Below are 27,021 nucleotides of genomic sequence, written 5' to 3'. Positions count from 1 at the left end.
GTGACCACTGTGTGCTAGATTGAAAAGCATACTTAAAATGACCTGAATAAACAGAGAAAAATCCCCCATATCCTTACTTTACCTTCCAGGGAATTTAGTGTCATGCACTTAACATTTTAGTAGAACAGTTTTTGTTTTTGCTACTACCTTAATTACTGTTTTTGCAACTACTGTCTATTAAATTTCCTAGTACAAATTGTCCATAAGATTACTTTAGGTTTTTATTAAGAATTTATATTAAATATGCAATAAGCTACATTGGTTAACAGAAGTTAAGGGGGATATTAGTGCCATAGTTTATTATTATAAATAATTTTGTGTTTTCTGTCAGTATAACCACTGGAGTATCTCAGTGCCACCAGCTGATAATAATCTTCATAAATCCTACTTTGCAGCTACACCATCTGTTATTATTTTATATGTGTCTCCATATGCATATGTGAATTAGTTATCACTGAAGACACACAAATGGAATTATAGTTTTGTGGGGAGTTTTTTACTGGCTTTTTTTTTTTTGTATTTTAATGTCTTTAGTCAAGTAGGTAAATAAAAATAAGTAAGTAAATAAAAATATTCCTCAGTCTTGAAAATTCAAAAATAAGTACAAATTTTTAAAATTTTTGCAATTAAAAATATAAGAAATTTAAGTTCAATTAAACACTGAAACAATTTTAAAATATCTGCTAAAACTATGTTAAAATTCAGTCACCAAAACTGGATATAGCTATATTAAAAAAACTGAAATTTACATATTCACAGCTCCCAAAATATACCTACAAAAACAAAAAGAACAGGTCCACTAGTAAACTAGCAGCTAACATGGTTCCAGTTTTCACTATATAAAATACTTTCCAAGACTGGAAATTAGAAAAATATGATTACTTGCTTACTTGTAATGTTTATTCTCTTAAGAGATGGGTCATTATGGCAAAGACTCAAAACTGGGACTCCTATGAATCTGTGGGTTTATCCCCAAGCTGTAACAGGCTCCTAGCAGAATGCAATAAGTAGCTGCAATGTTATTTCAACAATATTAAATTATACCTAGAAGAGCAACAAGAAAAAAAGAAGAAACAGAAGAATGTGGATAATCCTCTAAGTGTATAATTAGTTCAAACTTTAACTTTTTCTCCAAGTACTATATAGTCTAATGACTTTAATTTTAATAAGCCCAAATATGGGTTTATAGGAACTCAGAGTCTACATACCAAAAACGTGGTGAGTTCTGTTAAAAGTTACCAATGGCTTTTAAAACATGGACTAAAGCACAACTTCAGAAAAATCACATCTTGAGGACTAGATAGGTCAACACTGTTTCCTTAAGTTACACTGTTTTAGGTGATGATGCCTTTGGATCATATATAGGGAACTAACTATAAGGCAGAAACAGTATTAACTAATTAAGTCACCACTGAGAGAAATCCAAACTATGTGAAGAGAGGGACTGAAGAAGATACTAATCCTTCAGGAACTACTGAGAAATTGTAATTTTCTAGAATAATGAGTGCTATATTACTCTCAGTTTCACAAAATACAAAGTCCCTCTAATTACTTACTGCAAATAAATATGCTTTCATAGACAGTATTTTATGTAAATGTATTAAAATATCTCATAATCCAACTCCGTAAAAATTAATTTATCTGATGCTCAAATCAGATTTTCTTTTTCAAATTCTATTCTGTCTAGATGTTAGAGTTTTTATGATGTTGAGAAAGGTACTTGGATAAGGAATACAGTTTTGAAATATACTTGGGCTATAAAGTGTAAGGAAAAATATCACAGACTACTACTTAACAAAATATTTTAACTGCCATTAAAACTACACTGTAGCATAGGCCAAGTTACAATTATTTCATTTTTTTTATTCATTTCATTTTTTAACCCTTTATTATCTATCATTGAGATTCATGTGTATAAGTAGTTTCATACTCTAATTTGCTTCTGTATTTCTTTCTTGACTCCCCCTAATGATATTTCTTCCTCCATTGAAATCTCATAGCAGTATTTGTAGTTATGGAACTTAAGGAACTTATTTTATTCTACTTAACATTATAGTGACTTGTTGAATTTTCTTATTTTCTACAAATAGAATGAGAATTCCTGCATCTATAAGTCAGAGTCACTGAGACCTCCATATCTTTATATCCTCCCCACCTCCTTGTCTAACACGATTCCTTGAAAATACTAGGCTGTCTGTATGTTTATCTGAATTCACCAAAAATCCTATTTTGATATACTAAAAGCCACTTTCTCCAAAGGTCCTTAGAAAAATGAGTTATATTTTGGCAAATACAAATGTTATTTTTAAGCTTCACAGAACCCATACTAATTTACTATGTTCTCATTACAAATAATACTTCAACATTTCGTGTATAGTTATTAAAAATTAAAATGACACTCTTTCCTGCTAGTACAATAGTTATGATTTCTTAGTCGAACATGTATATATATTTAAAACTAACAGAAATCATTAAAGTTTTTCTTGTTAATGTAGTAAGAGTGCCAAAAATAATGTAAATTAACATATTTTTTATGGGTAACTCCCAAGAAATGTAAGAAAAACTTCTTTTACAGTAAGAAAAGATATAACTGTGTATTTATAATGCAAAGTGGAAGACAGAATTTAATGAAGAGATTTATTCATAAGAGGATCATTTATTTTATTCATTATCCACCCAGAAATCATTGACAGGGCATTTGTGCCACACCACATGTGTCTAACAGGATGATAGCTGCTAAGGCCATAAAGCTAATTAAGGAGTAGTTTCTGCCTTCTAGGAACTCATACTACAGTGAAGTTATAAAAGACAATGTAAGTAGTAAGAGGACACTGGGGTTATCTCTGGCTAGGGGAGCAGAGAAAAGAGTTCACAAAGGAGGTGACATTTGAATAGGGTTTGGGGCTTAAGATGTAGGTTTCAAGGCATCTTTTGGATGTGGAGAAACAAAACCTACTGTTCTTTTTTAGAAAGGGATTTGGGAAAGAAACTGCTTGTCTAATGTATAACAAACAGGTGAGGACCAAGTTGGGGTAGGAGAAACCAGATTTGGAAGATATTTGGTAGGTAGAATCAAGAGGACTTGATGATAGATCTAATAAGGGGATAAGAAGAACTAGTCAAAATGACATAGGACTTCAACTTGGCAGATGGATGATGACATTAAACGTTATCAATTAACAAGTATTTATTGAGTACCTTCTATGTACCAGACACTATTCTAGGCAAAGTCTGTTTTCATTCTAGTCAGGAGAGGCAGACAGCAAACAAATGAATAATCTGAGATAGTGATAAGTGTGATGAAGAAAATAAAACAGGGTTCTGTGATAGTGATTGGGGAAAGGAGGGTTTAGCTAAGCTAGTCATGAAAAGTGATATTTGAATGATAAGGAGGGAGTCCAGTGAAGCTCTGGTAAAAAAAAAAAAAAAAAAGTGATAGCAATTACAAAGGGTGAGATGGGAAAGACCTTAACATCATCAAGGGACAGAAAGGCAGCTGGTGGGTGGAAATGGGGATTGGGCGTATGGAGAGAAATGAGTCTGGAGAGACCATGGAGTTCCTGGTAGCCCACTGTAAGGAGCTTAGCAATTATTCCAGTTACAGCAGGTAGTCACAGATTTTAAGCCAAGGAGTGATGTGATCTGATTTACATTTCTGTCTGCTATGTGGAGAATGGGCATAAGGGGGAAGAATAGAGGCAGAGTCCTGGTAAAAGCAGTGGCTTAGATTGTTCTAACAGTGATGATGTTGAGAAGCAGTGAGATTCTGGATACACAGGTCAAGATGAAAGGCCTTGCTGATGGACTGGATGTGGAGGGTGAGGGAAAGAGAGGAGCCAAAAGTATCTCAGGGATTTTGGTTGTAATCCATCACATAGAGGATGATGATATTAAAGAGAAATGATGAAAATATGTGCAGAGAGAAGTTTCAGGGTGGTGGGGTCAGGAATCCATAATCCTTCTATGATCAAGTAAAGCTGAACTGTCTTGGAAACTTGTAAGTGAAATGTCATGTAGGCAGTCAGACATTAATTTTAGAACTCAGGGAGAGTATACTTTGGGAGTGATCAGACTACACAGAATTTAAAGGCATGAGACTGGATAAGACTCATCTTGACTGCATCAGCGTAGGGTATGGGGGTAGGGAGTGTGCAGCAAAATGTTTTTGTTTTGGTTTTTAAAGGACAGGAATAATGAATTCTATTTTAGATCCTTAAGGATGAGGTAAACATTCATTTCACTTTTCTGTGGTAAAACATATATAGCCTCTAAAAGTATTTTATTATCCTCTTGCACTGTAATTTAACTCTGTGGTCTCAGTTACAGTCTCCCTGATTCTTTTTTCCTACATCAGTGAGCTCTCTGATAGCAAACACTGTCCTCCCACTGGCTGGCAGCTAGTCAGATAGAAGGCACTTTTGAAATATCTGTTATAGCATGAGTATATACATTCAGCCTTAAGGATTAACAATTGATCATATTTATGGAGAGACCATAAAGTAACACAATAATGAGCAAGTTTCATTATTTCAATTCTCTGAGGGTTGTAATCATATAAGTTTCTTTCCTTAAGAATTAATCTTGGAACTGAAAAATAATCAAGTTCAGCAGACATGTCCAATAAATCATATAACTAAGTGCTATGGTCTGAATGTTTGTGTCCCCCCAAAATTCACATATTGAAACCTAATCCCCAAGGTGATAGTCTTAGGAGGTGGGGCCTCTGGGAGGTGGTTAGGTCATGAGAGCGGAGCCCTCATGAATGGAATTAGTGCCTGTATAAGGGGCTTAAGAGACCAGAGTTATCCTTTTACCATATGAGGACACGGTGAGAAGGTGCCATCTATGAACCAAAAAGCAGGCCTCACCAACTACCAAATCTGCCAGCAGCTCAATATTGGGCTTTCCAGCTTCCAGAACTGTGAGAGATAAATATATGCTGTTTATAAGCCACTTAGTTTGTTTATAGCAGCCCAAACTCAAGACACTATGGAATTAAACTCAAGTAATAATGGATGATTTTAGAACCATCCTGGATGTTATTTCCTAAATCCTATATACATCAACCTTTATTTCCCATCAAAGATGCTACTCATAATCAGCACTCACTAAATGTTTGAATAAATGAAAGAGATCAGGTTGCTTCGGTGTATGAGCTGGACATTTTTCTTTGTCGTTATATGTTTCTTTCACTGATACATACTCACCTCCTTGCACCGTGCCTTGAGTATATCATAGCTTAATAAATACTTGTTGCATGCATGAACAAAAGAATGAATACACAGTTTTATGGGAAAGATGATTCTTTTCTTCTTCATGAATTTACTCCCTATATCATATCTTTAAAGAAGTTTTCCCTTGATTATAAAGTATTTGCTCACTGTAAAAAACATGAATATATAAAATAAAAATCTGTCTTCTTAAACATTACTCTCTACTTATAACTCATGCTTGTATTAATTTATTCATTTAACAAATCTTTTGACTGCCAACTCGGTGCTAGGCACAGGGAATACTGTGGTGAATCAAACATGACCTCTCTCTAGTCATATGCAGCAATACCCACAACATGCCACAAGTAGAACATAAGTAGAAGTGTGTCACCGTGGAGAAGGCTTCCAAATTCATGGATATCTCTTCTACCCTCATAGTTAACATTCTACTTAAGTCTTAAAGATGATTATTTCAGTGACTAAATAATGTTAGCATATTCCTACAAAGTATACATAAGTATCCTAACTACATTTTCAAGTACCTTCAAGGAGCAAATTGTTTTCTCATGTAAAAAAGAACTAATACTCTAGTCTTTCTACAGGACACTTTCAAGAGGGTAGTTCTGAATAGGTTATTTTCAAAACTTTCTCTACAGGTTCATATACTATTTATTCAAATGTATTAGAAAATAATCACCCAATTAAAAATAGTTCAAATGTTTTAACTTAAGGGCAGTATTCCTCTTTTTTTTCCTTTTTTTTTTTTTTTTAACATAAAGTTTCCATTTCCAGCACTAGGAAAAGCTCAGCACTTAGGAAGTCACTCCCTGTACTGCTGTCCACTGACTTTCTGCAGATCACCTGTTTCCTGGTATCTAGGCACCTGTCTGCACAGCAAGAGCAGAAGTTACTATTTATCCTCAAAGGTATATGTAACTACAGTGACTTGTTCAGTTTCAACCCTAAAGGACTCATCATATTTCACTTACCTCCAAAGGTTGGTTGCCTTCTACTCCTGAGGTTTTAACTCTTGCCGCCATTCTTTGCTCATCTGCTGTATCCTCTATGAAGCAAAAGAAAATTAAAAAACTGAACTTGACTATACTATTGAAGACAACTATTCATCTATTTGTTTAAAATGTCTATTGCTATTATGTTTCACATCCTAGAAACAACCCCTATTTCTTTTGTTACAAAGTAAACAAGTTAATTTTTAAGAATTGTAATTTTATAGTTTTCATAAATCATCTGTAAATACATACACATGCAACCTAATCCAGAAATGTATCCTGTTTTATACAGCTTTACCCTGGAAAAATCAAATGAATTTGCACTCTGTAAATCAAGTCATATCTCAAATAAAATAAGAAAGTGTATGACTTAAGGTTAATTATTTTGAAATAAAAACTCTTTATGATATAAATTAGTTTTTCAAAAGGTTTACTCTTTATAAGTATTTATTTATGTCTCTGTGGATTTGCCTTAGAGTAGATATAGATGTTTGTATATAATGATTAACCAAATGCTGGACAATCTTTACACCAGGAAAGAACAATGAACAAATGCATAAATTAGTCTTCAGTAAATATTTTGATTCCTACAGCTGGTGCCTGGGTGGGTTATACTGCTAAATGAAGTTGGTGACTAGACTGACTCAAAGGACATAGGACTGACACAAACATAGTTGGGTAAGTATAAGTGTAATTTAATTTATTAATGGCCTATTTTAATTTATTATCACTAATGGTCTATGATTAACACATAATAGGTAGAGATTGCCAAGTAGCCTACTTCTTTGAAGCATAACCAGAGGTTAATTTAGCAGTTTGTAAATTGTTCTTCACATAACATTAAGCCATTTTAGAAATGTCCACAACAGAGAAGATTACCATATTCATGAATGACGGCTTGGCTGACACTAAAGGTTAGGAATTTATTAACATAAGGAAAGTCATGAATCTTGATTGGAGATAAAGTATGAAAATCTTGGCTGAGCTTAACTTTTCCATATGCAACACAAAAGTTTAGCTTACCAAAGGCTACAATCAAGGAAGAGTCTCATGAAAATTTTTAAAGGATTAAATGCAATGCTGTTAAATTCTAAAATCATGAAGCAAGAACTAAATTGGTAATTTATTTACTTAAGATAAATTAACTATCCAAAATGTTTATAATTCAAGGACATCAATGCATATTTCTATCAGCTTTGCTCTCCGTTGTGTGCAACCTTATTATTGTTGGGCAGGGCCCAATAAGCATTCAATACTTATTAGTTGAATAAATTTGTAAACTTCTCTTTGTAGTTTCTCATCTATAAAACTGTGAGAAAATAAGACATAATGGTATTTAATAAAAACTGTATTTGAGCATACAGTAGTATCTTTCTTGTAAAGCATCTATGAAACTTAAAAGGCAAATTTTAAATACCACTTTGATAAATTGTTACTAGTAATCCATAATTGTGGCATAATTTATTAGATTTTAAAAAGAAACTGATTTTTTAAAAAAATCATACCGAAACAAAAGCATTGGGAAGTTTGGGGTTATATCTATAGGACAATAAAGTTAATCAATGTTAAGTGAAAAATTAAATCAACCTATTTTTATGACCTAGGATGTCAAACAACTATTTTGATTAATTTTTTTAAGTGATTGTTTACATTGACCATTTACTGGCACATCAAGAAGAGCCTTATTTTCAGAAACCCCCTTTTCTCTCTGAAAGTTAGGGATGAGGTAATCAACCCCAATTTACCAACAGAGAAACCAATGAACATCGAGTTTAGTTTGCTTAGTTATAGGCATGAGATGACAGCAACATGAGTAGCCCAGGTAATACATACAAATCTCTGTATAATGAGGTCATGGCTATGTTTAATAACACACATGTATGATGTTTATAAGAAAATATGCATAACCCACTATGAAAAGTCATTTACTCCAAGAAAGATTATTTATCTTTTAAAATGATTCTGCCCATCCATGGCCACGTGAACACTGTATTTGGCTAAAATCATCCAGCACAGTCTGTGCTTCCTTTGCCATTTTCTGATTTAAAGGTGTGTATCTATAGAAAACTTTCTTCATTTCTCCCTACTGCTTAAAAAACCAGAAAGGTTATCAGCCACTGTTCCTGACATCACACAATACATTTGCCTAGAAGCAAGTGTAGAACCACTATTTACTGAAATGCCACGTCTGGCGATGACTCAGAGAGGACAATAACTGATTACAAGGAAAATTCTCATCTGCAAGATTATTTTTCTATAAACAAAGGCACGAAATGAAAGCCAAACAAACTACAAACAGAAAAAAACAGGCCACAGTGAAATATCATTTTGAAGTTTTTTCTCTCCCATTGAAGAATTATCCTATCATGGTAAAAATTCAGTTATTTTCTATAATCCATATAAAAGTTAGATACTTTAACAATAAATAAATTGGATGTTAGAAATGTGAAATAAGCCATTTTAGTTTCCAAATACCAGTTAACTCTAACTTACATGTTGGACAGATTCAACAATTTCATTTGCAAGTCAGCCATTCAAAAAAAAAGAACAAAAACAATTGGTATTTTTACAGTACTTTACCTTTCATAAAGCATTTTTAAAACATCACATTTGATTATTGCTGAGAAAAAACACAGTAAGATAATCTCCCCTATCCCCTCTAGTTTACAGTGAATGAACCCGAAGGGGCAGAGTCACTTAGTGACCTGCCCAAGGTCTCCCAAGTAGAAGGCAGTCACAGTGGGAGCAGAACTGGTCTCCTGATATCTTTGGTGACTCTGTGGTCTGGTAGAAGGTTCCAACAGATGGGGACTGAGTTGAGAGGACTCAAGTTTCTGAGTTAAGGAATAGGGTGTGAAGAGAAGAGCCAAGAGTTCCAAAGGGGAGCTCTGAAGCCAGGATCCCATGCTGGTCCAAGCCCTGGGCCCCCAGATACTTCTCTCTACTCCTTTTTGCTTCCGTAGGCTCCACAGATTATCTGTTTCTTCCCTTTCCAATGGTGATATCAAATACTTCGGAGTAGAGCAAGCTTCTGTCATTCCTCTGATCCTTTAAAGCAAACACTCAATCCCCTTGATATTTTTCTAGAAGCTTGTAAGGCTAGAAAAAATTTCACGATAGGCAAAAATTCCTCTTATACCACAACCATGCAATTTTCTTTGTTTAAATGCTGTTTTTGGGTCTGCCCCGTGGCTCACTCGGGAGTGTGCGGTGCTGGTAGTGCCGAGGCCGCGGGTTTGGATCCTATATAGGTATGGGCTGGTGCATGCTCTGGCTGAGCGTGGTGCGGACGACACCAAGCCAAGGGTTGCGATCCCCTTACCAGTCAAAAAATAAAAAAATAAATAAAATAAATAAATAAAATGTAGTTTTTATTTAGAGTGAGTAAATGATAAAGGCTACATACATATACTAATGAAGCTCTTTCAGAACTTAAAGGACTGAATTGGAAATTCATTTACATTTTAAATTGGGGTTGGCAAAATTTTTTCTGTAAAAGGCCAGATAGTAAACATTTCAGGCTTTGCAAGCCATATGGTCTCTGTCACAACTTTGCAACTCTACCAGTGTAGCCCAGGGTAGCCATAGACAATATGTAAACTAATAAGTAAAGCTGTGTTCCAATAAAATTTTATTTACAACAGGTGGCAGGCCGTTTTTCCAATCCCTGTTTGTCCCAGTCCCTGTTTTAAAGGAATGTATGTACTCCACCTTTTGTGGAATAACAAGTTAAATGATGTTTGAGCTATATAAGGAGATGAGAAAGGAATGGTCATTAGAGTAGGATCATGACTCCATTCTACTGGGTGAAATGGGTCAAGGGAGAGGGGAAATGGTGATGATGAGTGAGCACTAGATATAAGGAAAGGTGGATGGTACAGAAATTTCCAGGATGCGAGGGGAACCCAAATGCCCAGTTGGGTCACCCAGAGGAGGCTTATCTGGAGAGGTTGGTAAGTGGGTGGGTGAAGGAACAGATACTTGGCTCCCACTCCTTATACTTCCTCCAATGTGGAGAAAGCTCCATTAACATTCACCCAGGCCCCTCTCCACTCTCCTGTCTGTGGATGGTGAGTTTGGGAAGAGTTGGCTGCATGTGGTTCTGCCCCTTCTGCTTCCCCTTCTCTTGAGAATGGAAGGACCACAGACAGCATGTTGCTCTGTCTGCTGTCATCCTCTGCAAGGATGTCCATCCACTTGAAGAAGGCTGCCCCAGCGCAGCACATTCTGTAACTAAATGGAATTCAATCAAATTCTGGGATTCAGATTAGATGTGTCCCGATATAAGCAACATTCTTCAACACCAGGTTTATAGGCCATAAAGATGAGAATCTGGACACCATTTGTTCCTTTTTTTCCACCCTCAATTGGCCAGATCTCATCCAGAGAAGAGAGCTGTTATTACTGGCACACCCTTGAGCCCAACAGGACTGGGAATGGGCTGGTGTGAACTGGGTTAGAGCCTGCCTACATACAAAAAACTGTGAACACAGAAAACTATTTTCTTTTTCATTTCTTCAATTAGACAGGATTATCTAGAACTCCATATCTAAGAAGGCAATCTACAAAATACTGATTCCAAGGGGTACACATAAAAAAAATATTTCTATGGTCAAAAGTTTAAGAAAAACTTGCAGAGTAAGAGTTCTCTTCTGGTTGATTTACAATGCATTTTAGCACCTGAGAAATTCTGCAGTGAAGAAAGTTTTAAAATTGTTTCACAATGTATTTGACTGTGGAGCCATTTTATTCACCTGATACCTATTAAACATCTTGCAGAGGTCCATTAATACAATCTGAGAAATGCTGATATAACATTTCTGAAGTTAAAACTGATTATAAAATATATTATTTTTACCTGACTCTTCAGAAGACCTTCAATATGGTCAAATTTATTCACTTTTGAATATTCATTTTACACAATGTTAACCAATACTATTTTCCTTTTAATGATTTTTTTCATTATTCCCTATTCACTCAATTGCATTTGGGGCAGAGTAGCAGTATGTGATAACTGCATTCTCTACGTATTTCTGATTCCAGAATTGTTGATAATCCCCAGAAGAGAAAAGGATAGCCAGGCACCTTGAAGACGAAGGAGAAAGTCCCAGGTCTCAAAAGTATCTCCCCCACAAATTTCACCAATTAGAGATTCATTGGGGTTAGTTAGCTCCTCTTTTAAAATGCAAATACCCTCAGGGAGTGTTTGCCTGTTAGTCCTGTTCACCAAGTGAAGTAGTGGAGTGGAATGGCCATGCCATTACCTCCTTTTCTTTCTTCTGACACACTCATTACATAAGGCAGCCTGGTACTATGGAAAGAGAATGCCTTCAAAATCTGAAAGACCTCAACCCAAATCCTTTATCAAATCTATGACCTTTATAAAATTTTCTCATCTGAAAAATGGGAATAATGTTACATAATAAAGCTGTTATAGAGATTAGTGAAAAACTTGTTTTTTTTCTTTTTTTTAAATTTTATTTTGTCGATATACATTGTAGCTGATTAATGCTCCCCATCACCAAAACCTCCCTCCCTTCTCCCTCCCCCCCTCCCCCCCAACAATGTCCTTTCTGTTTGTTTGTTGTATCAACTTCAAATAATTGTGGTTGTTATATCTTCTTCCCCCCCCCCCGGTTTGTGTGTGTGTGTGTGTATGTGTGTGTGTGAATTTATATATTAATTTTTAGCTCCCTCCAATAAGTGAGAACATGTGGTATTTCTCTTTCTGTGCCTGACTTGTTTCACTTAATATAATTCTCTCAAGGTCCATCCATGTTGTTGCAAATGGCAGTATTTCATTTGTTTTTATAGCTGAGTAGTATTCCATTGTGTAGATGTACCACATTTTCCGTATCCACTCATCTGATGATGGGCATTTGGGCTGGTTCCAACTCTTGGCTATTGTAAAGAGTGCTGCGATGAACATTGGGGAACAGGTATACCTTCGACTTGATGATTTCCATTCCTCTGGGTATATTCCCAACAGTGGGATGGCTGGGTCGTATGCTAGATCTATTTGCAATTGTTTAAGGAACCTCCATACCATTTTCCATAGAGGCTGCACCATTTTGCAGTCCCACCAACAATGTATGAGAGTTCCTTTTTCTCCGCAGCCTCGCCAGCATTTATCGTTCATAGTCTTTTGGATTTTAGCCATCCTAACTGGGGTTAGATGGTATCTCAATGTGGTTTTGATTTGCATTTCCCGGATGCTGAGTGATGTTGAGCATTTTTTCATATGTCTGTTGGCCATTTGGATATCTTCCTTAGAGAAATGCCTACTTAGCTCTTTTGCCCATTTTTTAATTGGGTTGCTTGTTTTCTTCTTGTAAAGTTGTTTGAGTTCCTTATATATTCTGGATATTAATCCTTTGTCAGATGTATATTTTGCAAATATTTTCTCCCACTCTGTTGGTTGTCTTTTAACTCTTTTAATTGTTTCTTTTGCTGTGCAGAAGCTTTTTAGTTTGATATAATCCCATTTGTTTATTTTTCCTTTGGTTGCCCGTGCTTTTGGGGTCGTATTCATGAAGTCTGTGCCCAGTCCTATTTCCTGAAGTGTTTCCCCTATGTTTTCTTTAAGAAGTTTTATTGTCTCAGGGTGTATATTTAAATCCTTAATCCATTTTGAGTTGATTTTAGTATACGGTGAGAGGTATGGATCTAGTTTCATTCTCCTGCATATCGATATCCAGTTATCCCAGCACCACTTGCTGAAGAGGCAATCCCTTCCCCAGTGAATAGGCTTGGTGCCTTTGTCAAAGATCAGATGGCAGTAAGTGTGTGCATTGATTTCTGGATTCTCTATTCTATTCCATTGGTCAGTGTGTCTGTTTTTATGCCAGTACCATACTGTTTTGGTTATTATAGCTTTGTAGTATAGCTTAAAGTCAGGTAGTGTTATGCCTCCAGCTTTATTTTTTTTGCTGAGCATTGCTTTGGCTATGCGTGGTCTTTTATTGTTCCATATAAATGTCTGAATAGTTTTTTCCATTTCTGAGAAAAATGTCTTTGGAATTTGAAAAACTTGTTAAACACTAATTGCAGAGAAGGGAAGGCAGTTAGGGCAAGATAAATGTTTTGTCACATGTCTTGGTGTCAACCACTGTTCTGTCTTTATCATGTAGTTAGTTGTTGCCATATCTTTGGCACCAGAGAATTTACAGATTGAATGTTTGTGTACCCCCAAAATTCACATGTTAAAACCTAATCCCAATGTGATGATATTAGGAGGTAGGGCCTTTGGGAAGTGATTAGGTCATGAGCATGGAGCCCTCATGAGTGGGATTAGTGCCCTTATAAGGGGCTGAAGAGACCAGAGTTGTCTCCTTTTGCCATGTGAGAATGCAGCAAGAAGACGACTTCTATGAACCATTAGTGCCCTTATAAGGGGCTGAAGAGACCAGAGTTGTCTCCTTTTGCCATGTGAGAATGCAGCAAGAAGATGACTTCTATGAACCAGGAAGTGAGCCCTCACCAAACTCCAAACCTGTTGGCACCCTGATCTTCAACTTAGCCTACAGAAATGTGAGAAATAAATTTCAGCTGTTGATAAGCCATCCAGTTTATGGTATTTTGTTATAGCAGCCTGCACAAACTAAGACAGAGAAGCTAAAGGAGAGGCCCTTACATGTATAGTAGTCCCCCCTCCATCTGCAGGAATATATTCCAAGACTCCCAGTGGACACCTGAAACTGTGGATAGTACAGAGCCCTGTATATACTGTTTTTTCCTACACATACATACATACATACGTTAAAGTTTAATTTATAATTTAGACACAGTAAAAGATTAACAATAACTAATAATAAAACAGAACACTTATAACAATATACTATAATAAAACTTTTGTTTGGTTCAAATGTGGTGTTATAATATCAAGGTCAAGGGTTCAGATCCCTATACTGGCCAGCCACAAAAAAATAAATAAATAAAAATAAAATTTACATGAATGTGGGGGGTTCCAGTCAAGATGGCAGAATAGATGGTCCCCAGCATCACTCTCTTCCACAAATCAACCAATTTACAACTATAAAAATGTAAAAATAGCTAAGCTGGGGCCACTGGAGCTCAGAGGAAGAAGAGGAGAAATCTATGGAGTTCATGAAGGCGTAGAAGCCAGGATGAGAGAAAGAAAACCTGCTCAGAGCATTTGGGGCCCTGGCCACTTTAAGGCTGGAGCTGCTGAGTGCACAGAGCAGAAGCCAGCAGAAACTGCAGCTGTGCCCTTCCAATGGAGTTGCTTGGAGGTGGCAGGGGAGAAGAGGGCCTTGGTGGCCCCCAGGACAGCAAGACCACTAATAGGGTTCCTGTGGACCCACACAGGAGTGAGGAGCCAGAACAGCTGAAAAAGGGGAGCCACTCAGAAGCCAGTGAATCATTGCAAGGGACCAGCACAGGGCCCGTCCCATGGGAAGTGTTTGGAGCATGGGCAGTGGAGGAGATGGGCCCACTGGGAGAACACTGGGGCACATCAAGTACAGCCCATCTGCCCCCCAATCAGTACAGGACGACTCAAAGGAGACTGGTCAGGAATACAGAATTGCATGGGGTGCAGTTTGAAGAAAAAACTCAGGCCCAGATCAGAGTTTCTAGACAACCCAGGTGCACCTGGTCTCTGGAGAGTTGGAAGTACCTTTAAGGTCAGCCATTAAACCCTGAGCTGCACAAAAAGCCTTCCCTAGGGAAACAGCAGCAAAGCAGCGATTTAGCTCAACCACACAGCTCAAGTACTGGTTCCCACAGGAAGTGGGATGCTCAATTAAGAGAGGGACAGTAAGAAAGATAATTCTACATACATATTCACTAAGGGCTTCTAAAAAGAATTATCCACAGTTGCTAAAATATGAAGAAAATTTTAAACTGAGTGTTTAACAGAACACACAATCTACTTTAAAGGATATCCATGTGAATTTTAATTTCAATACATATTTCTACACAACTTTTAAGCATCATGTTAGATTTTAACTTTGTGACTACTATTAAAATCATACAGCTAAAACCTTGCTTACGACTTTAAAAGCTTAGGGTCGCACTGGATACTTAAAGGCACTTACTCTGGGAAGTGAGAATACTAGCAAATCTGAGGTCAGACCCATTGATCAATCCTATATGCCTGCTCTTAATTAACTTGTCCTGGGATTCCACAGTTGTCATTAGATCTGAGTATTGATACTTTGTAACTCTGGGGCAATAATTTTTCTGAAAGATCTTTAAGCAACCCGCAAACATCAATTAAGCCATTTAACACTATGTTAAAAAACAGTTAAGCCTAGGCATTCCTACTTTTGGGCTGGAGGACTAAAACTGAAGAGCCCAAATTAACTTTGTACATGTACATTTGCACAATATTGTATCATACTGTACAAATCTGCCTTGAAAGGTCTGTTGTTGCTATTAATATCTTTCCTAAATCAGAGTAAATTTAAACCCAGAGAGTACATTGGTCTGACTATTCCTGAGCCTGGTCCCCAAAATGCTGCTAACAGAGAGCTCCTCAAGGGGCTGTGCTGAGCAGTCCACTGATAATAGACCCTAGAGGCTCTGCTGAGAACACACAGAAATGACACACACACACACACAAGATTTTTTTAGAAAAAGGCTCACTCATCTCTACCAGGTTCTCTGCTGCCCATACTGGGCAAAGAGATATACTGAGCCACCACCAGTAATGCAAATTCAAGTTGGAGCTACACTGGCATCATGTCACTCACACTCAAAGACTGTTCAGTCATCTTCTTTCCAACCAAGAGAATAAACTTGGGAAATTATGGGTTGATGTCAGGAGTTCTGCTCAGAGTAATCAAAAATAATAGAAAAATAAGATATCCATGAGATCAAATGTGCGTTTCAAACTTTTTTTTTGCAGCATCAATTGGTCCAATCAGAGATATTAATTAGGTGAACTTCTTGATCTCTTAAAACTGAGTTCTTAGATGGATAAAAGAGTTGCACTATAACAAAATTACAGAAAAATTTTCAGCAGAAATAATAAAAACAGTATATGAAACATATTATGATCAGGTTAAATTTCATTCATTCAAATATTTATTGAACACTTTCTATGTCCCATGTACCATGCTGCGCACCATGTGAACAAGAGTGACACCATCCCTGCCCTCACAGAGCTTACATTCCAGAGGAGATTTCAACCAAGCAAACGGGAAATCAGAGAAAGTGGTTCTAAAAATGAGCCAAAAACTGAAAATTATGAGAGTATCAAATAGGTTAAGGAATGAAAATTTATATGGAACACACTATGAAAAAAAGTAGCCGGCCATAATAAGAACAAGCTTCCGTATTAGGCCCCCTGCCCCAACTCCTATCATTAAAAAATAAAGAATATATATCATTAATCAGTATCATTACTTTTAATGAAAGTCAAATATTAAATGTGCATCTGTATCACATGAAAGTTAGAAGAGAATATTTTCTGAAAATATACCAACACTGAAGAAAAGTTGATATGAAAAAAAGTCATTTGCAAATCACAGATGAGTCAGAAGCAAACCATACATGTTAGATATGAGATGGCATGATGTGATAACTAGATGAAGAGAGAGAGTTCAATTTCGAAATACAAAAGAAGCTGGCTGGTTTTAGTAAAGATGTTACACTTGTCATTCATTTATACAATATGAATGTGTGAAATTACCATCCAGAGGATCACAATATGTTAGGTCAGACTTAAAGTGTTCATGTAAGGAAAGAGATTTGGTCCCTTAGGAACTCTGGTAAGCCTAAACACCACAGGCCTGAAGGAGGAAGTTGTAACCTGTTCACTTGCCCACTGACTAGAAGCAGACAGCAACACTGAATCCCCAACTAGCAGCCTGAGGAAGAAGGACCTGAATAGGTTCAGATCAAGGTTTAGGGTTACAGACGCAGGCCTGCCCTCCTTGGCTATATTTATGGGACTTTTAGTTGGACTTTATATGCAGGCAAGGCGGAAAAGAGAGTGAAAGTCATCAGCTAGTCTGGGATGGATTTTCCCCCAAAGGAAAGCAAGGAGCTGAAAGTAGCAGGGAGCAGGGCTTTCACGTGCATAAACAGAGGGAAATCCTAAGATGTGACAGTCGGGTAGCGCATCTCACACTTCAGTAAACCATAAGAGTCACTTGGGGTGCAAACTACTGAGTCTCACAAGAGATTTTGACTTGAGAAGTCTGGTGAAGGGCTTATGAATCTGAATTTTCAATGAGCATTCCAGGAGATTTTAATACAGGTGGTTCATGGATGATACTTTGAGAAACATTGAAGCAGACTGATATATCCATAAATAGCTGACAAATATCATCTGTCTAATTTTTAGAGTGACTGTCCCCTCCCTCCCTCCATTGCTCCCTTCCTCATTTTTCAAATATTTAGAGTACTAAGGTTGGGGCTCAATAAGGTAAGTGTTCCTCAAGGAATTTAAAGCAGGGTCTCAAAGAGATATTTGCACACTCATGTTCACAGAAGCACTATTCACAATAGCCAAATGGTAGGAGCAACCCTAGTGTCCATAAACAAAAGAATAAACAAAATGTGGTATACACATACAATGGAATATTTGTTGGCTGTAAAAGGAAATTCTGACACATGCTACAACAAGGATGAATCTTGAAGACATCAGAGAAATACTGTATGACTCCACTTATATGAGACAGCTATAGTAGTCAGATTTATAGAGACAGAGAGTAGGATGGTGGTTGCCAGTGGTTGGGGGGAAGGGAAGCATGGGGAATTTTTTGTTTAATGGATACAGAGTTTAAGTTTTGCAAGATGAAAAAACTGTAGAGATCTGTCACGCAACAATGTGAGTATACTTAACACTACTAAACTATACACTTAAAAATGGTTTAAGATGGTAAACCTGGCATTATGTATATTTTACTACATGTAAACATAAAAATTTAAAAAGTGTTTTCCTCTACTTAAATGGTCAAAGTTAAGTCTACTACTAGTCAATACTTGTATTTTCCAATTTACTTAAGTTTTATTTTAATAATGGTTTACATAGAGATGTTATAATTAGTCTATTCCATATTCATATTTCATTTTTTTTAAAATTTTTTTTTAAAATTTTTATTTTGTCGATATACATTGTGGCTGATTATTGCTCCCCATCACCAAAACCTCCCTCCCTCCCCCCCTCCCCCCCAACAATGTCTTTTCTGTTTGCTTGTCATATCAACTTCAAGTAATTGTGGTTGTTATATCTTCTCCCCCCCCCCCCCCGGTTTTTGTGTGTGTGTGTGTGTGTGTGGATTTATATATTAATTTTTAGCTCCCACCAATAAGTGAGAACATGTGGTATTTCTCTTTCTGTGCCTGACTCGTTTCACTAAATATAATTCTCTCAAGGTCCATCCATGTTGTTGCAAATGGCAGTATTTCATTCGTTTTTATAGCTGAGTAGTATTCCATTGTGTAGATGTACCACATATTCCATATCCACTCATCTGATGATGGACATTTGGGCTGGTTCCAACTCTTGGCTATTGTAAAGAGTGCTGCGATGGACATTGGGGAACAGGTATACCTTCGACTTGATGATTTCCATTCCTCTGGGTATATTCCCAACAGTGGGATGGCTGGGTCGTATGGTAGATCTATCTGCAATTGTTTGAGGAACCTCCATACCATTTTCCATAGAGGCTGCACCATTTTGCAGTCCCACCAACAATGTATGAGAGTTCCTTTTTCTCCGCAACCTCGCCAGCATTTATCGTTCAGAGTCTTTTGGATTTTAGCCATCCTAACTGGAGTGAGATGGTATCTCAGTGTGGTTTTGATTTGCATTTCCCGGATGCTGAGTGATGTTGAGCATTTTTTCATATGTCTATTGGCCATTTGTATATCTTCCTTAGAGAAATGCCTACTTAGCTCTTTTGCCCATTTTTTAATTGGGTTGCTTGTTTTCTTCTTGTAAAGTTGTTTGAGTTCCTTATATATTCTGGATATTAATCCTTTGTCAGATGTATATTTTGAAAATATTTTCTCCCACTCTGTTGGTTGTCTTTTAGCTCTGTTAATTGTTTCTTTTGCTGTGCAGAAGCTTTTTAGTTTGATATAATCCCATTTGTTTATTTTTCCTTTGGTTGCCCGTGCTTTTGGGGTCGTATTCATGAAGTCTGTGTCCAGTCCTATTTCCTGAAGTGTTTCTCCTATGTTTTCTTTAAGAAGTTTTATTGTTTCAGGGTGTATATTTAAATCCTTAATCCATTTTGAGTTGATTTTAGTATATGGTGAGACGTATGGATCTAGTTTCATTCTCCTGCATATGGATATCCAATTATCCCAGCACCATTTGCTGAAGAGGCAGTCCCTTCCCCAGTGAATAGGCTTGGTGCCTTTGTCAAAGATCAGATGGCAGTAAGTGTGTGGGTTGATTTCTGGATTCTCTATTCTATTCCATTGATCAGTGTGTCTGATTTTATGCCAGTACCATACTCTTGGTTATTATAGCTTTGTAGTACAGCTTAAAGTCAGGTAGTGTTATGCCTCCAGCTTTATTTTTTTTGCTCAGCATTGCTTTGGCTATGCGTGGTCTTTTATTGTTCCATATAAATGTCTTGATAGTTCTTTCCATTTCTGAGAAAAATGTCTTTGGAATTTTGATGGGGATTGCATTGAATTTGTATATCACTTTGGGTAGTATGGACATTTTCACTATGTTGATTCTTCCAATCCAAGAGCATGGGATATCTTTCCATCTTCTTGTATCCTCTCTAATTTCTCTCAGCAGTGGTTTGTAGTTCTCATTATAGAGATTTTTCACCTCCTTGGTTAATTCAATTCTTAAGTATTTTATTTTTTTGGTGGCTATTGTAAATGGGCAGGCTTTCTTGATTTCTCGTTCTGCATGTTCACTGTTTGAGAAAAGAAATGCTACTGATTTTTGTGTGTTGATTTTGTATCCTGCTACTGTGCTGAAATCATTTATCAATTCCAAGAGTTTTTTTGTAGAGGTTTTAGGCTGTTCGATATATAGGATCATGTCATCTGCAAACAGGGACAGTTTGACTTCATCTTTTCCAATCTGGATGCCCTTTATTTCCTTCTCTTCTCTGATTGCTCTGGCTAGTACTTCCAACACTATGTTGAATAGGAGTGGTGAGAGTGGGCATCCTTGTCTAGTGCCTGTTCTTAAAGGAAAAGCTTTCAGCTTTTCCCCATTCAGGATGATATTGGCTGTGGGTTTGGCATATATGGCTTTAATTATGTTGAGATACTTTCCCTCTATACCTAACTTATAGAGGGTCTTTGTCATGAATGAGTGCTGAACTTTATCAAATGCTTTTTCAGCATCTATAGAGATGATCATATGGTCCTTGTGTTTGAGTTTATTAATATGGTGTATCACATTTATTGATTTGCGTATGTTGAACCAACCTTGCATCCCTGGGATGAATCCCACTTGATCATGGTGAATAATTTTACATATGTGTTGCTGTATTCTGTTTGCTAGTATTTTAGTGAGGATTTTTGCATCTATATTCATCAAGGATATCGGCCTGTAGTTTTCTTCTTTGGTTATATCTTTACCTGGTTTTGGTATCAGGATGATGTTTGCTTCATAGAATGAGTTTGGGAGATTTGCGTCCATTTCAATCTTTTGGAATAGTTTGTAAAGAATCGGTGTCAATTCCTCTTTGAATGTTTGGTAAAATTCTGCTGTGAATCCATCTGGTCCTGGGCTTTTCTTTGTTGGGAGCCTTCTGATAACAGCTTCAATCTCCTTTATTGTTATTGGTCTGTTCAAATTTTCTACGTCTTCATGGTTCAGTTTTGGGAGCTTGTGTGTGTCCAGAAATTTATCCATTTCCTCCAGATTTTCAAATTTGTTGGCGTATAGTTGTTTATACTAGTCTCGAATGATTTCTTGTATTTCAGATGAATCAGTTGTAATATCGCCTTTTTCATTTCTAATTTTGGTTATTTGAGTCTTCTCTCTTCTTTTTTTTTTTGTTAGCCATGCTAATGGTTTGTCAATTTTATTTATATTTTCAAAAAACCAACCTTTTGATTCATTGATCTTTTGAATTGTTTTTTGGATTTCAATTTCATTCAGTTCTGCTCTGATCTTAATGATTTCTTTCCGTCTGCTAACTTTAGGTTTGGATTATTCTTGTTTTTCTAGTTCTTTAAGGTGAAGTGTTAGGTTGTTCATTTGCCATCTTTCCATTCTTCTGAAGTGAGCATTTAATGCAATAAATTTCCCCCTTAATACTGCTTTTGCAGTATCCCACAGGTTTTGGTATGATGTATCATTGTTTTCATTAGTTTCAATAAATTTTTTGATTTCCTGCTTGATTTCTTCTTGGACCCATATGTCATTAAGTAGAATACTCTTTTATTTCCATGTGTTTGTATAGTTTCTAGAGTTTTGTTTGTTATTGATTTCTAGTTTTAATCCATTGTGGTCTGAGAAAATACATGGGATAATTCCAATTTTTTTGAATTTATTGAGACTTGATTTGTGACCTAATATGTGATCTATTCTGGAGAATGATCCATGTGCTGATGAGAAGAATGAATATTCTCAGGTTGTTGGATGGCATGTTCTGTAGATATCTGCCAATTCCAATTGGTCTAGAGTCTTGTTTAGATCTTGTGTTTCTCTACTGATTCTTTGCCTAGATGATCTGTCTAATATTGACAGTGGGGTGTTCAGGTCCCCTGCTATTATGGTATTAGTGTCTATTTCCTTCTTTAGGTCTAATAGAGTTTGTTTTATAAATCTGGCTGCTCCAACATTGGGTATGTACATTTTTATGATTGTTATGTCTTCTTGATGGATCAGTCCTTTTATCATTAAGTAGTGTCCCTCATTGTCTCTTTTTATGGTTTTTAGTTTAAAGTCTATTTTGTCAGATATAAGAATAGCTACTCCAGCTCGTTTTTCTTTTCTGTTTGCATGGTAAATCTTTTTCCATCCTTTCACTCTTAGTCTATGTGAATCTTTATGGGTGAGGTGGGTCTCTTGTAGGCAGCATATAGTTGGGTCCTCCTTTTTGATCCAGTCAGCCAGTCTGTGTCTTTTGATTGGGGAATTTAAGCCTTTTACATTAAGAGTTGTTATTGAAAGGTGTTGATTTATTCCTAGCATTTTATTGGTTGTTTGGTTGTCTTAGGACTTTGTTCCTTGCTTTCTGATTTACTGTTTGGTTTCTGTGTTTGTTGGTTCCTTAGGTTGTAGATAGCGTTTTTGTTTGCTTGTTTTCTCTTCATGAATGCCATTTTTATTATACTAGTGGGTTTTGATTTTTCTTGGGTTTTTATGGCAGTGGTAGTTATTTTTCAGGAACCAAGCCCAGTACTCCCTTGAGGATTTCTTGTAAGGGTGGTCATGTGGTAGTGAACTCCCGCAGTTTTTGTTTGTCTGAGAAATATACTATTTGCCCCTCATTTCGGAAGGATAGCCTTGCAGGGTAGAGTATTCTTGGCTGGCAATCTTTGTCTTTTAGTATTTTGAATATATCATCCCATTCCTTTCTAGCTTTTAGGGTTTGTGATGAAAAGTCTGATGTTAGCCTGATTGGGGCTCCCTTATAGGTGATTTGACGCTTCTCTCTTGCAGCTTTTAAGATTCTCTCTTTGTCTCTGAGTTTTGCCAATTTGACTATGACATGTCTTGGAGAAGGCCTTTTTGGGTTGAATTTGTTTGGAGATCGTTGAACTTCCTGGATCTGAAGATCTGTGATTTTTCCTATACCTGGGAAGTTTTCTGCCACTATTTTGTTGAATATATTTTCAATGGAATGTCCATTTTCCTCCCCTTCTGGAATACCCATGACTCGGATATTTGAGCATTTAAGGTTGTCTGATATCTCTCTCAGATTTTCTTCAATGTCTTTGATTCTTTTTTCTTTCTTTTTGTCTGCTTGTGTTATTTCAAATAGCCCATCTTCAAGTTCGGAGGTTCTCTCTTCAACTTCGACAAGCCTGCTGGTTAAACTCTCCGTTGTGTTTTTTATTTCACTGAATAACTTCTTCAGTTCAGCAAGTTCTGCTACATTTTTTTTTCCAGGACATTGATTTCCTTGTACATTTCCTCTTTCAGATCCTGTATACTTTTCCTCACTTCATCATGATGTCTAGCTGAGTTTTCTTGTATCTCATTCAGTTTCCTTAGAATTATCACTCAAAATTCCTTGTCAGTCATTTCAAGGGCTTCTTGTTCTATAGGATCTAGAGTTTGAGATTTATTAACTTTTGGTGGTGTACTTTCTTGATTTTTTTGTATTTCTCATATCTTTTTTTTTATGTTTATTCATTGTGGCAGGGGGTTTCACAGTCCACCAGTTTGAGACTATTGACTAACTAAGATGTTGCTGTGGTTGCCAATTTCGTATGGCTACCTCCGTGACTGCTCAGTTGGCCTCTAGTGCCTTGTGTGTATGGTTTCCTCGGGTCTTGGGCCTCTCTGGAGAGCCACCTTTCTGGTCAGCTTGGACTCTGCTGGGCTGCTGGATCACGTACCACAGGGTGTGTGATCTCTGTTGAGCTTTCACTTCTCGTGCAGGACTTCTCCCTGTTCCGTGTGCTCTGGCCCAGGCTGTTGGGTCGTGCAGTGGCGACCCCACAGGGTGTGTGGTTTCTGTCGAGTCTCCACCTCCTTGGCCGCACATCTCCCCACTCTGTGCACACTGGGCTGGGCTGGGACGTGTCTTCTGCAACCCTTGTCTATCAGCTGGGCCTTCAAGACCCTACTCGGCACCGCCTCGCCCAGGAAGTCTACCAGGTTTCTGGTAGCACAGACAACCGGTCACTCTGGGTGCCTTTGTAGCACTGTGTAGATCTTTCTCGGGACTTGTTCACCTTTGTATCCCCCCAGTATGGACCGAGTCTAGCGCCCGCCTGCAGCCAGCTCTCCGGCAGGTTCAAGTGGACTTGGGAACTCTCCTACCAAACTGTTCCCAACCAGAAATTGGTTAGGCGTTTTTCCGAACAGGTGGCCGCAGAGATGGTATCTGCCTCCCAGTAACAGGGAGTTTACCGGGGCCGGAGTCCAGGGTGTGGTGGAGTGACAGTCGGGCCCGCCCGTACTTCCTTGCCCTCCCAACACTGGCCGGGACGCCCCACGCAACCAGCCCCACCAGAGAGCCGCGGAGGGAGTGGGAGATGGGGCCAGCTCGCAGGCCCCGGGAAGCCCCGCGCCGGGCCAAGCAAGTGGGAAAGCTCAGTGAGGAACCGAGCGGAGCCGGGCCGGAGCTGCCAGCACCTGGGAAAATGGACATATTTTATTTTAAGAAAGATCTTTCCAGAGAAAAGGAAAAGTCAAGTGAAGGGAAATATTTTTTCTTTCTCTCTGCTACAGAATTGGTTCTCACTCAATAAGGGGACTTACCAGCCGGCTACAAGAAATAGTTTGACCAGCTGCCCAACTACTATGCATTGTAGTTAAAAAATAATAACCAATATCAGGGGAGTATACTTTGACCACTCTATATTAGTACATTAATGTTTCTGTTGATATATATCTACCTGCAAGCTTGTTTGTATTAACACTGCCAGTAACAACACAGTATTAGTGATACTGAACATCAATACGATGTACTTAAAAAATTTTTTTCAGTTACTGGTTACAAAAATGGAAATGTTTTAGTAACTTAAACCAAGAAATCTAAAATGTAAGATATTGGATATACAGATGAAGCATGATGATAGATTATGCAAAACTCCAGAGCTAATACGCACATCCTTTAATGATCTAAAGCAAAATACCTGAATTTCCTCTGAAGAAGAGACATTTTTCAATCATTTTAAGTCTTGATGTCACTCGGATGGGGAGGATAGGTTGCTGACAAGGAAATTCAAGTGTTTGAGGAGAGGGGTTCAATATTAGCAAATATTCAAATGTTCTAAGGTCCCCACTGCTGGCTTGTACTTCTTCCCTGCAGAAATCACAGAAAATCTGAGTGGAAGGAAAGAAAAGAGAGGAGAGTAACAGGGTAGGAGGCAATGGGCAAATTAGACTTGAGAGCCTGCTACTGATGGATTCTAATCTAACAACTTGGAAATTTTGACCTCGCAAGCTCCAAAATAGGTTGATAGCACAAAATCAGCATTATGGAAAGGCAAAATCTTGTTAAGAAGAAAGAAGCACCTTGGCAAGAGTGAGCAGGTGATATGACAAAATAGTATGAGAATTTGTTTGATTACAGAATGAAAAGTGATAGTGGACAGAGCAAGGACCACTCTTAGCAGAAAATGTTCCTTACTGCAGATTTCAACCAGCTAATACATGTCATGTCTCAATCTGCATGTCTCAGTTTCAACACCACTGCCTCAAGATTCCCCCAACAGAATCCAGGCTCCCTTTATATGTTCCTGTACATTGTCATTCTTTTCCAAAGCACTTCAAATATTTGCAGTCATTTAATTATATGCACTTACTTAATAGCTGTTGTTCCCACTACATTATCAGTTCAATAAGGACAATGACATGTTTACTTTATTTGCACAATATGCCCAGCATCTGGTACAGTGGCCGGCACCAAGTAGGACATGGTAGGCCCTTACTAAATGGCTATCGTCTAAATGATGCATTGCAGCAAATGTGGCATGGTCAAGAGGAGGGTGGCAGATAGTCTCAGAAAAATAAAAGTTCATGATGAAACCCTGGGTTTAAATGAAGGAAGCTGAAGAGGATACACTATGATTGGTAAACGGAAATAAGTTTATTAATAGCACTTTGAACTGGCTGAAAGGCAGAGACTGAACAAAAGGCTTAAGGAGAGATCAATAAACACAACTCTAATGTAAAGTTTGGACAGGATTTCTGCAATAAGGAAGGACAGGGCAGCCCAGGTGTAAAGATACTAGGAAACACTTGCCAGCAGTTTGTAAGGCTGGAAGAAAAAGGTCAAGGAATCAATAGTGACTTTGAAATTGCATTAAGAAAATTGATAGGTCTCTAAAAATGTGAGAGAAATGAGACAGAGAAGAGATTTTACTGGGTTCTACGTAGTTATAGGGAGCTTAAGATAATTACATGAAATACAAAAGGTGACAGACGCCAAAAGAATTCTGATAAAGGTTTTTTTTTTAGCATTTTAAAATTTATTTATTTATGTATTTATTTATTTATGGCCACAAAACAAGTCTTAATATATTTTAAAAGACTCAGATCATAGAAAATATGTTCTCTGACTACGACAACAGAAGGAAATTTAGAAAATTCATAAATGTGTAGAAATTAAACAACACTCTCCTAAACAAACAAAGGGTAAAAATAAAAGTTATTGGGATATTAGAAAGTACTTTGAGATAAAAGTCAAAACTGACAAAGCATTTTCATGTACCTTATTGTATTCAGAGCTTAAGTGTACTGATATGTATTTGACTAATTTAAAAATCCCCCTTTTTGGGAGGTGGGGGTGGACTGCTGGCCAGTACAAGGATCTGAACTCTTTACCTTGGTGTTACAAGGCAGTATTATAACCAACTGAGCTAACCAGCCAGCCCCCAAATACCCATTTTTAAAAAAACATGGTACTACATTTGGAATACATGAAAACAAATTTGTGATACTTTTTAAATTCTTCTAAAAATAATTGTACTGTTCAAAAAAAATCTACAGTTATTTCAGTTTGTAAAGAAGGAATTGCTGATTCCAAGACTGGTTAAACAGTAAAAACATTTACTATTTTAAAGTTATAAAAATCATATATGTTTTCCGTACTTTAAACTCATATTTTTAATTTACTACCACCAAATTTTACAGTATTGCTTGGTTTCATAAATTATACATTCTTGAATTTAGACTTCTTTTATTAAATTCCCATTATATATTTATATCATCATAA

At 37.2% G+C, this 27,021-nt stretch overlaps 1 protein-coding gene across 4 annotated transcripts in view; it reads right to left on the bottom strand.

Moving 5' to 3' along the window:
* UMAD1 (UBAP1-MVB12-associated (UMA) domain containing 1) overlaps positions 1–27,021 on the bottom strand; it is a 266,139-nt gene that overhangs the window by 64,544 nt on the left and 174,574 nt on the right. For all 4 annotated transcript variants that reach the window (XM_063100097.1, XM_063100096.1, XM_063100098.1 and 1 more), the window contains exon 3: positions 6,203–6,276. In XM_063100097.1, coding sequence (XP_062956167.1) covers positions 6,203–6,276 — 74 coding nt within the window. The remainder of the gene's footprint in view (positions 1–6,202; positions 6,277–27,021) is intronic.

The sequence above is a fragment of the Cynocephalus volans genome, chromosome 6, assembly GCF_027409185.1.
Source record: "Cynocephalus volans isolate mCynVol1 chromosome 6, mCynVol1.pri, whole genome shotgun sequence".
In the NCBI taxonomy this organism is placed as follows: Eukaryota; Metazoa; Chordata; class Mammalia; order Dermoptera; family Cynocephalidae; genus Cynocephalus; species Cynocephalus volans.
This window is presented reverse-complemented; position numbering and strand designations above follow the sequence as displayed.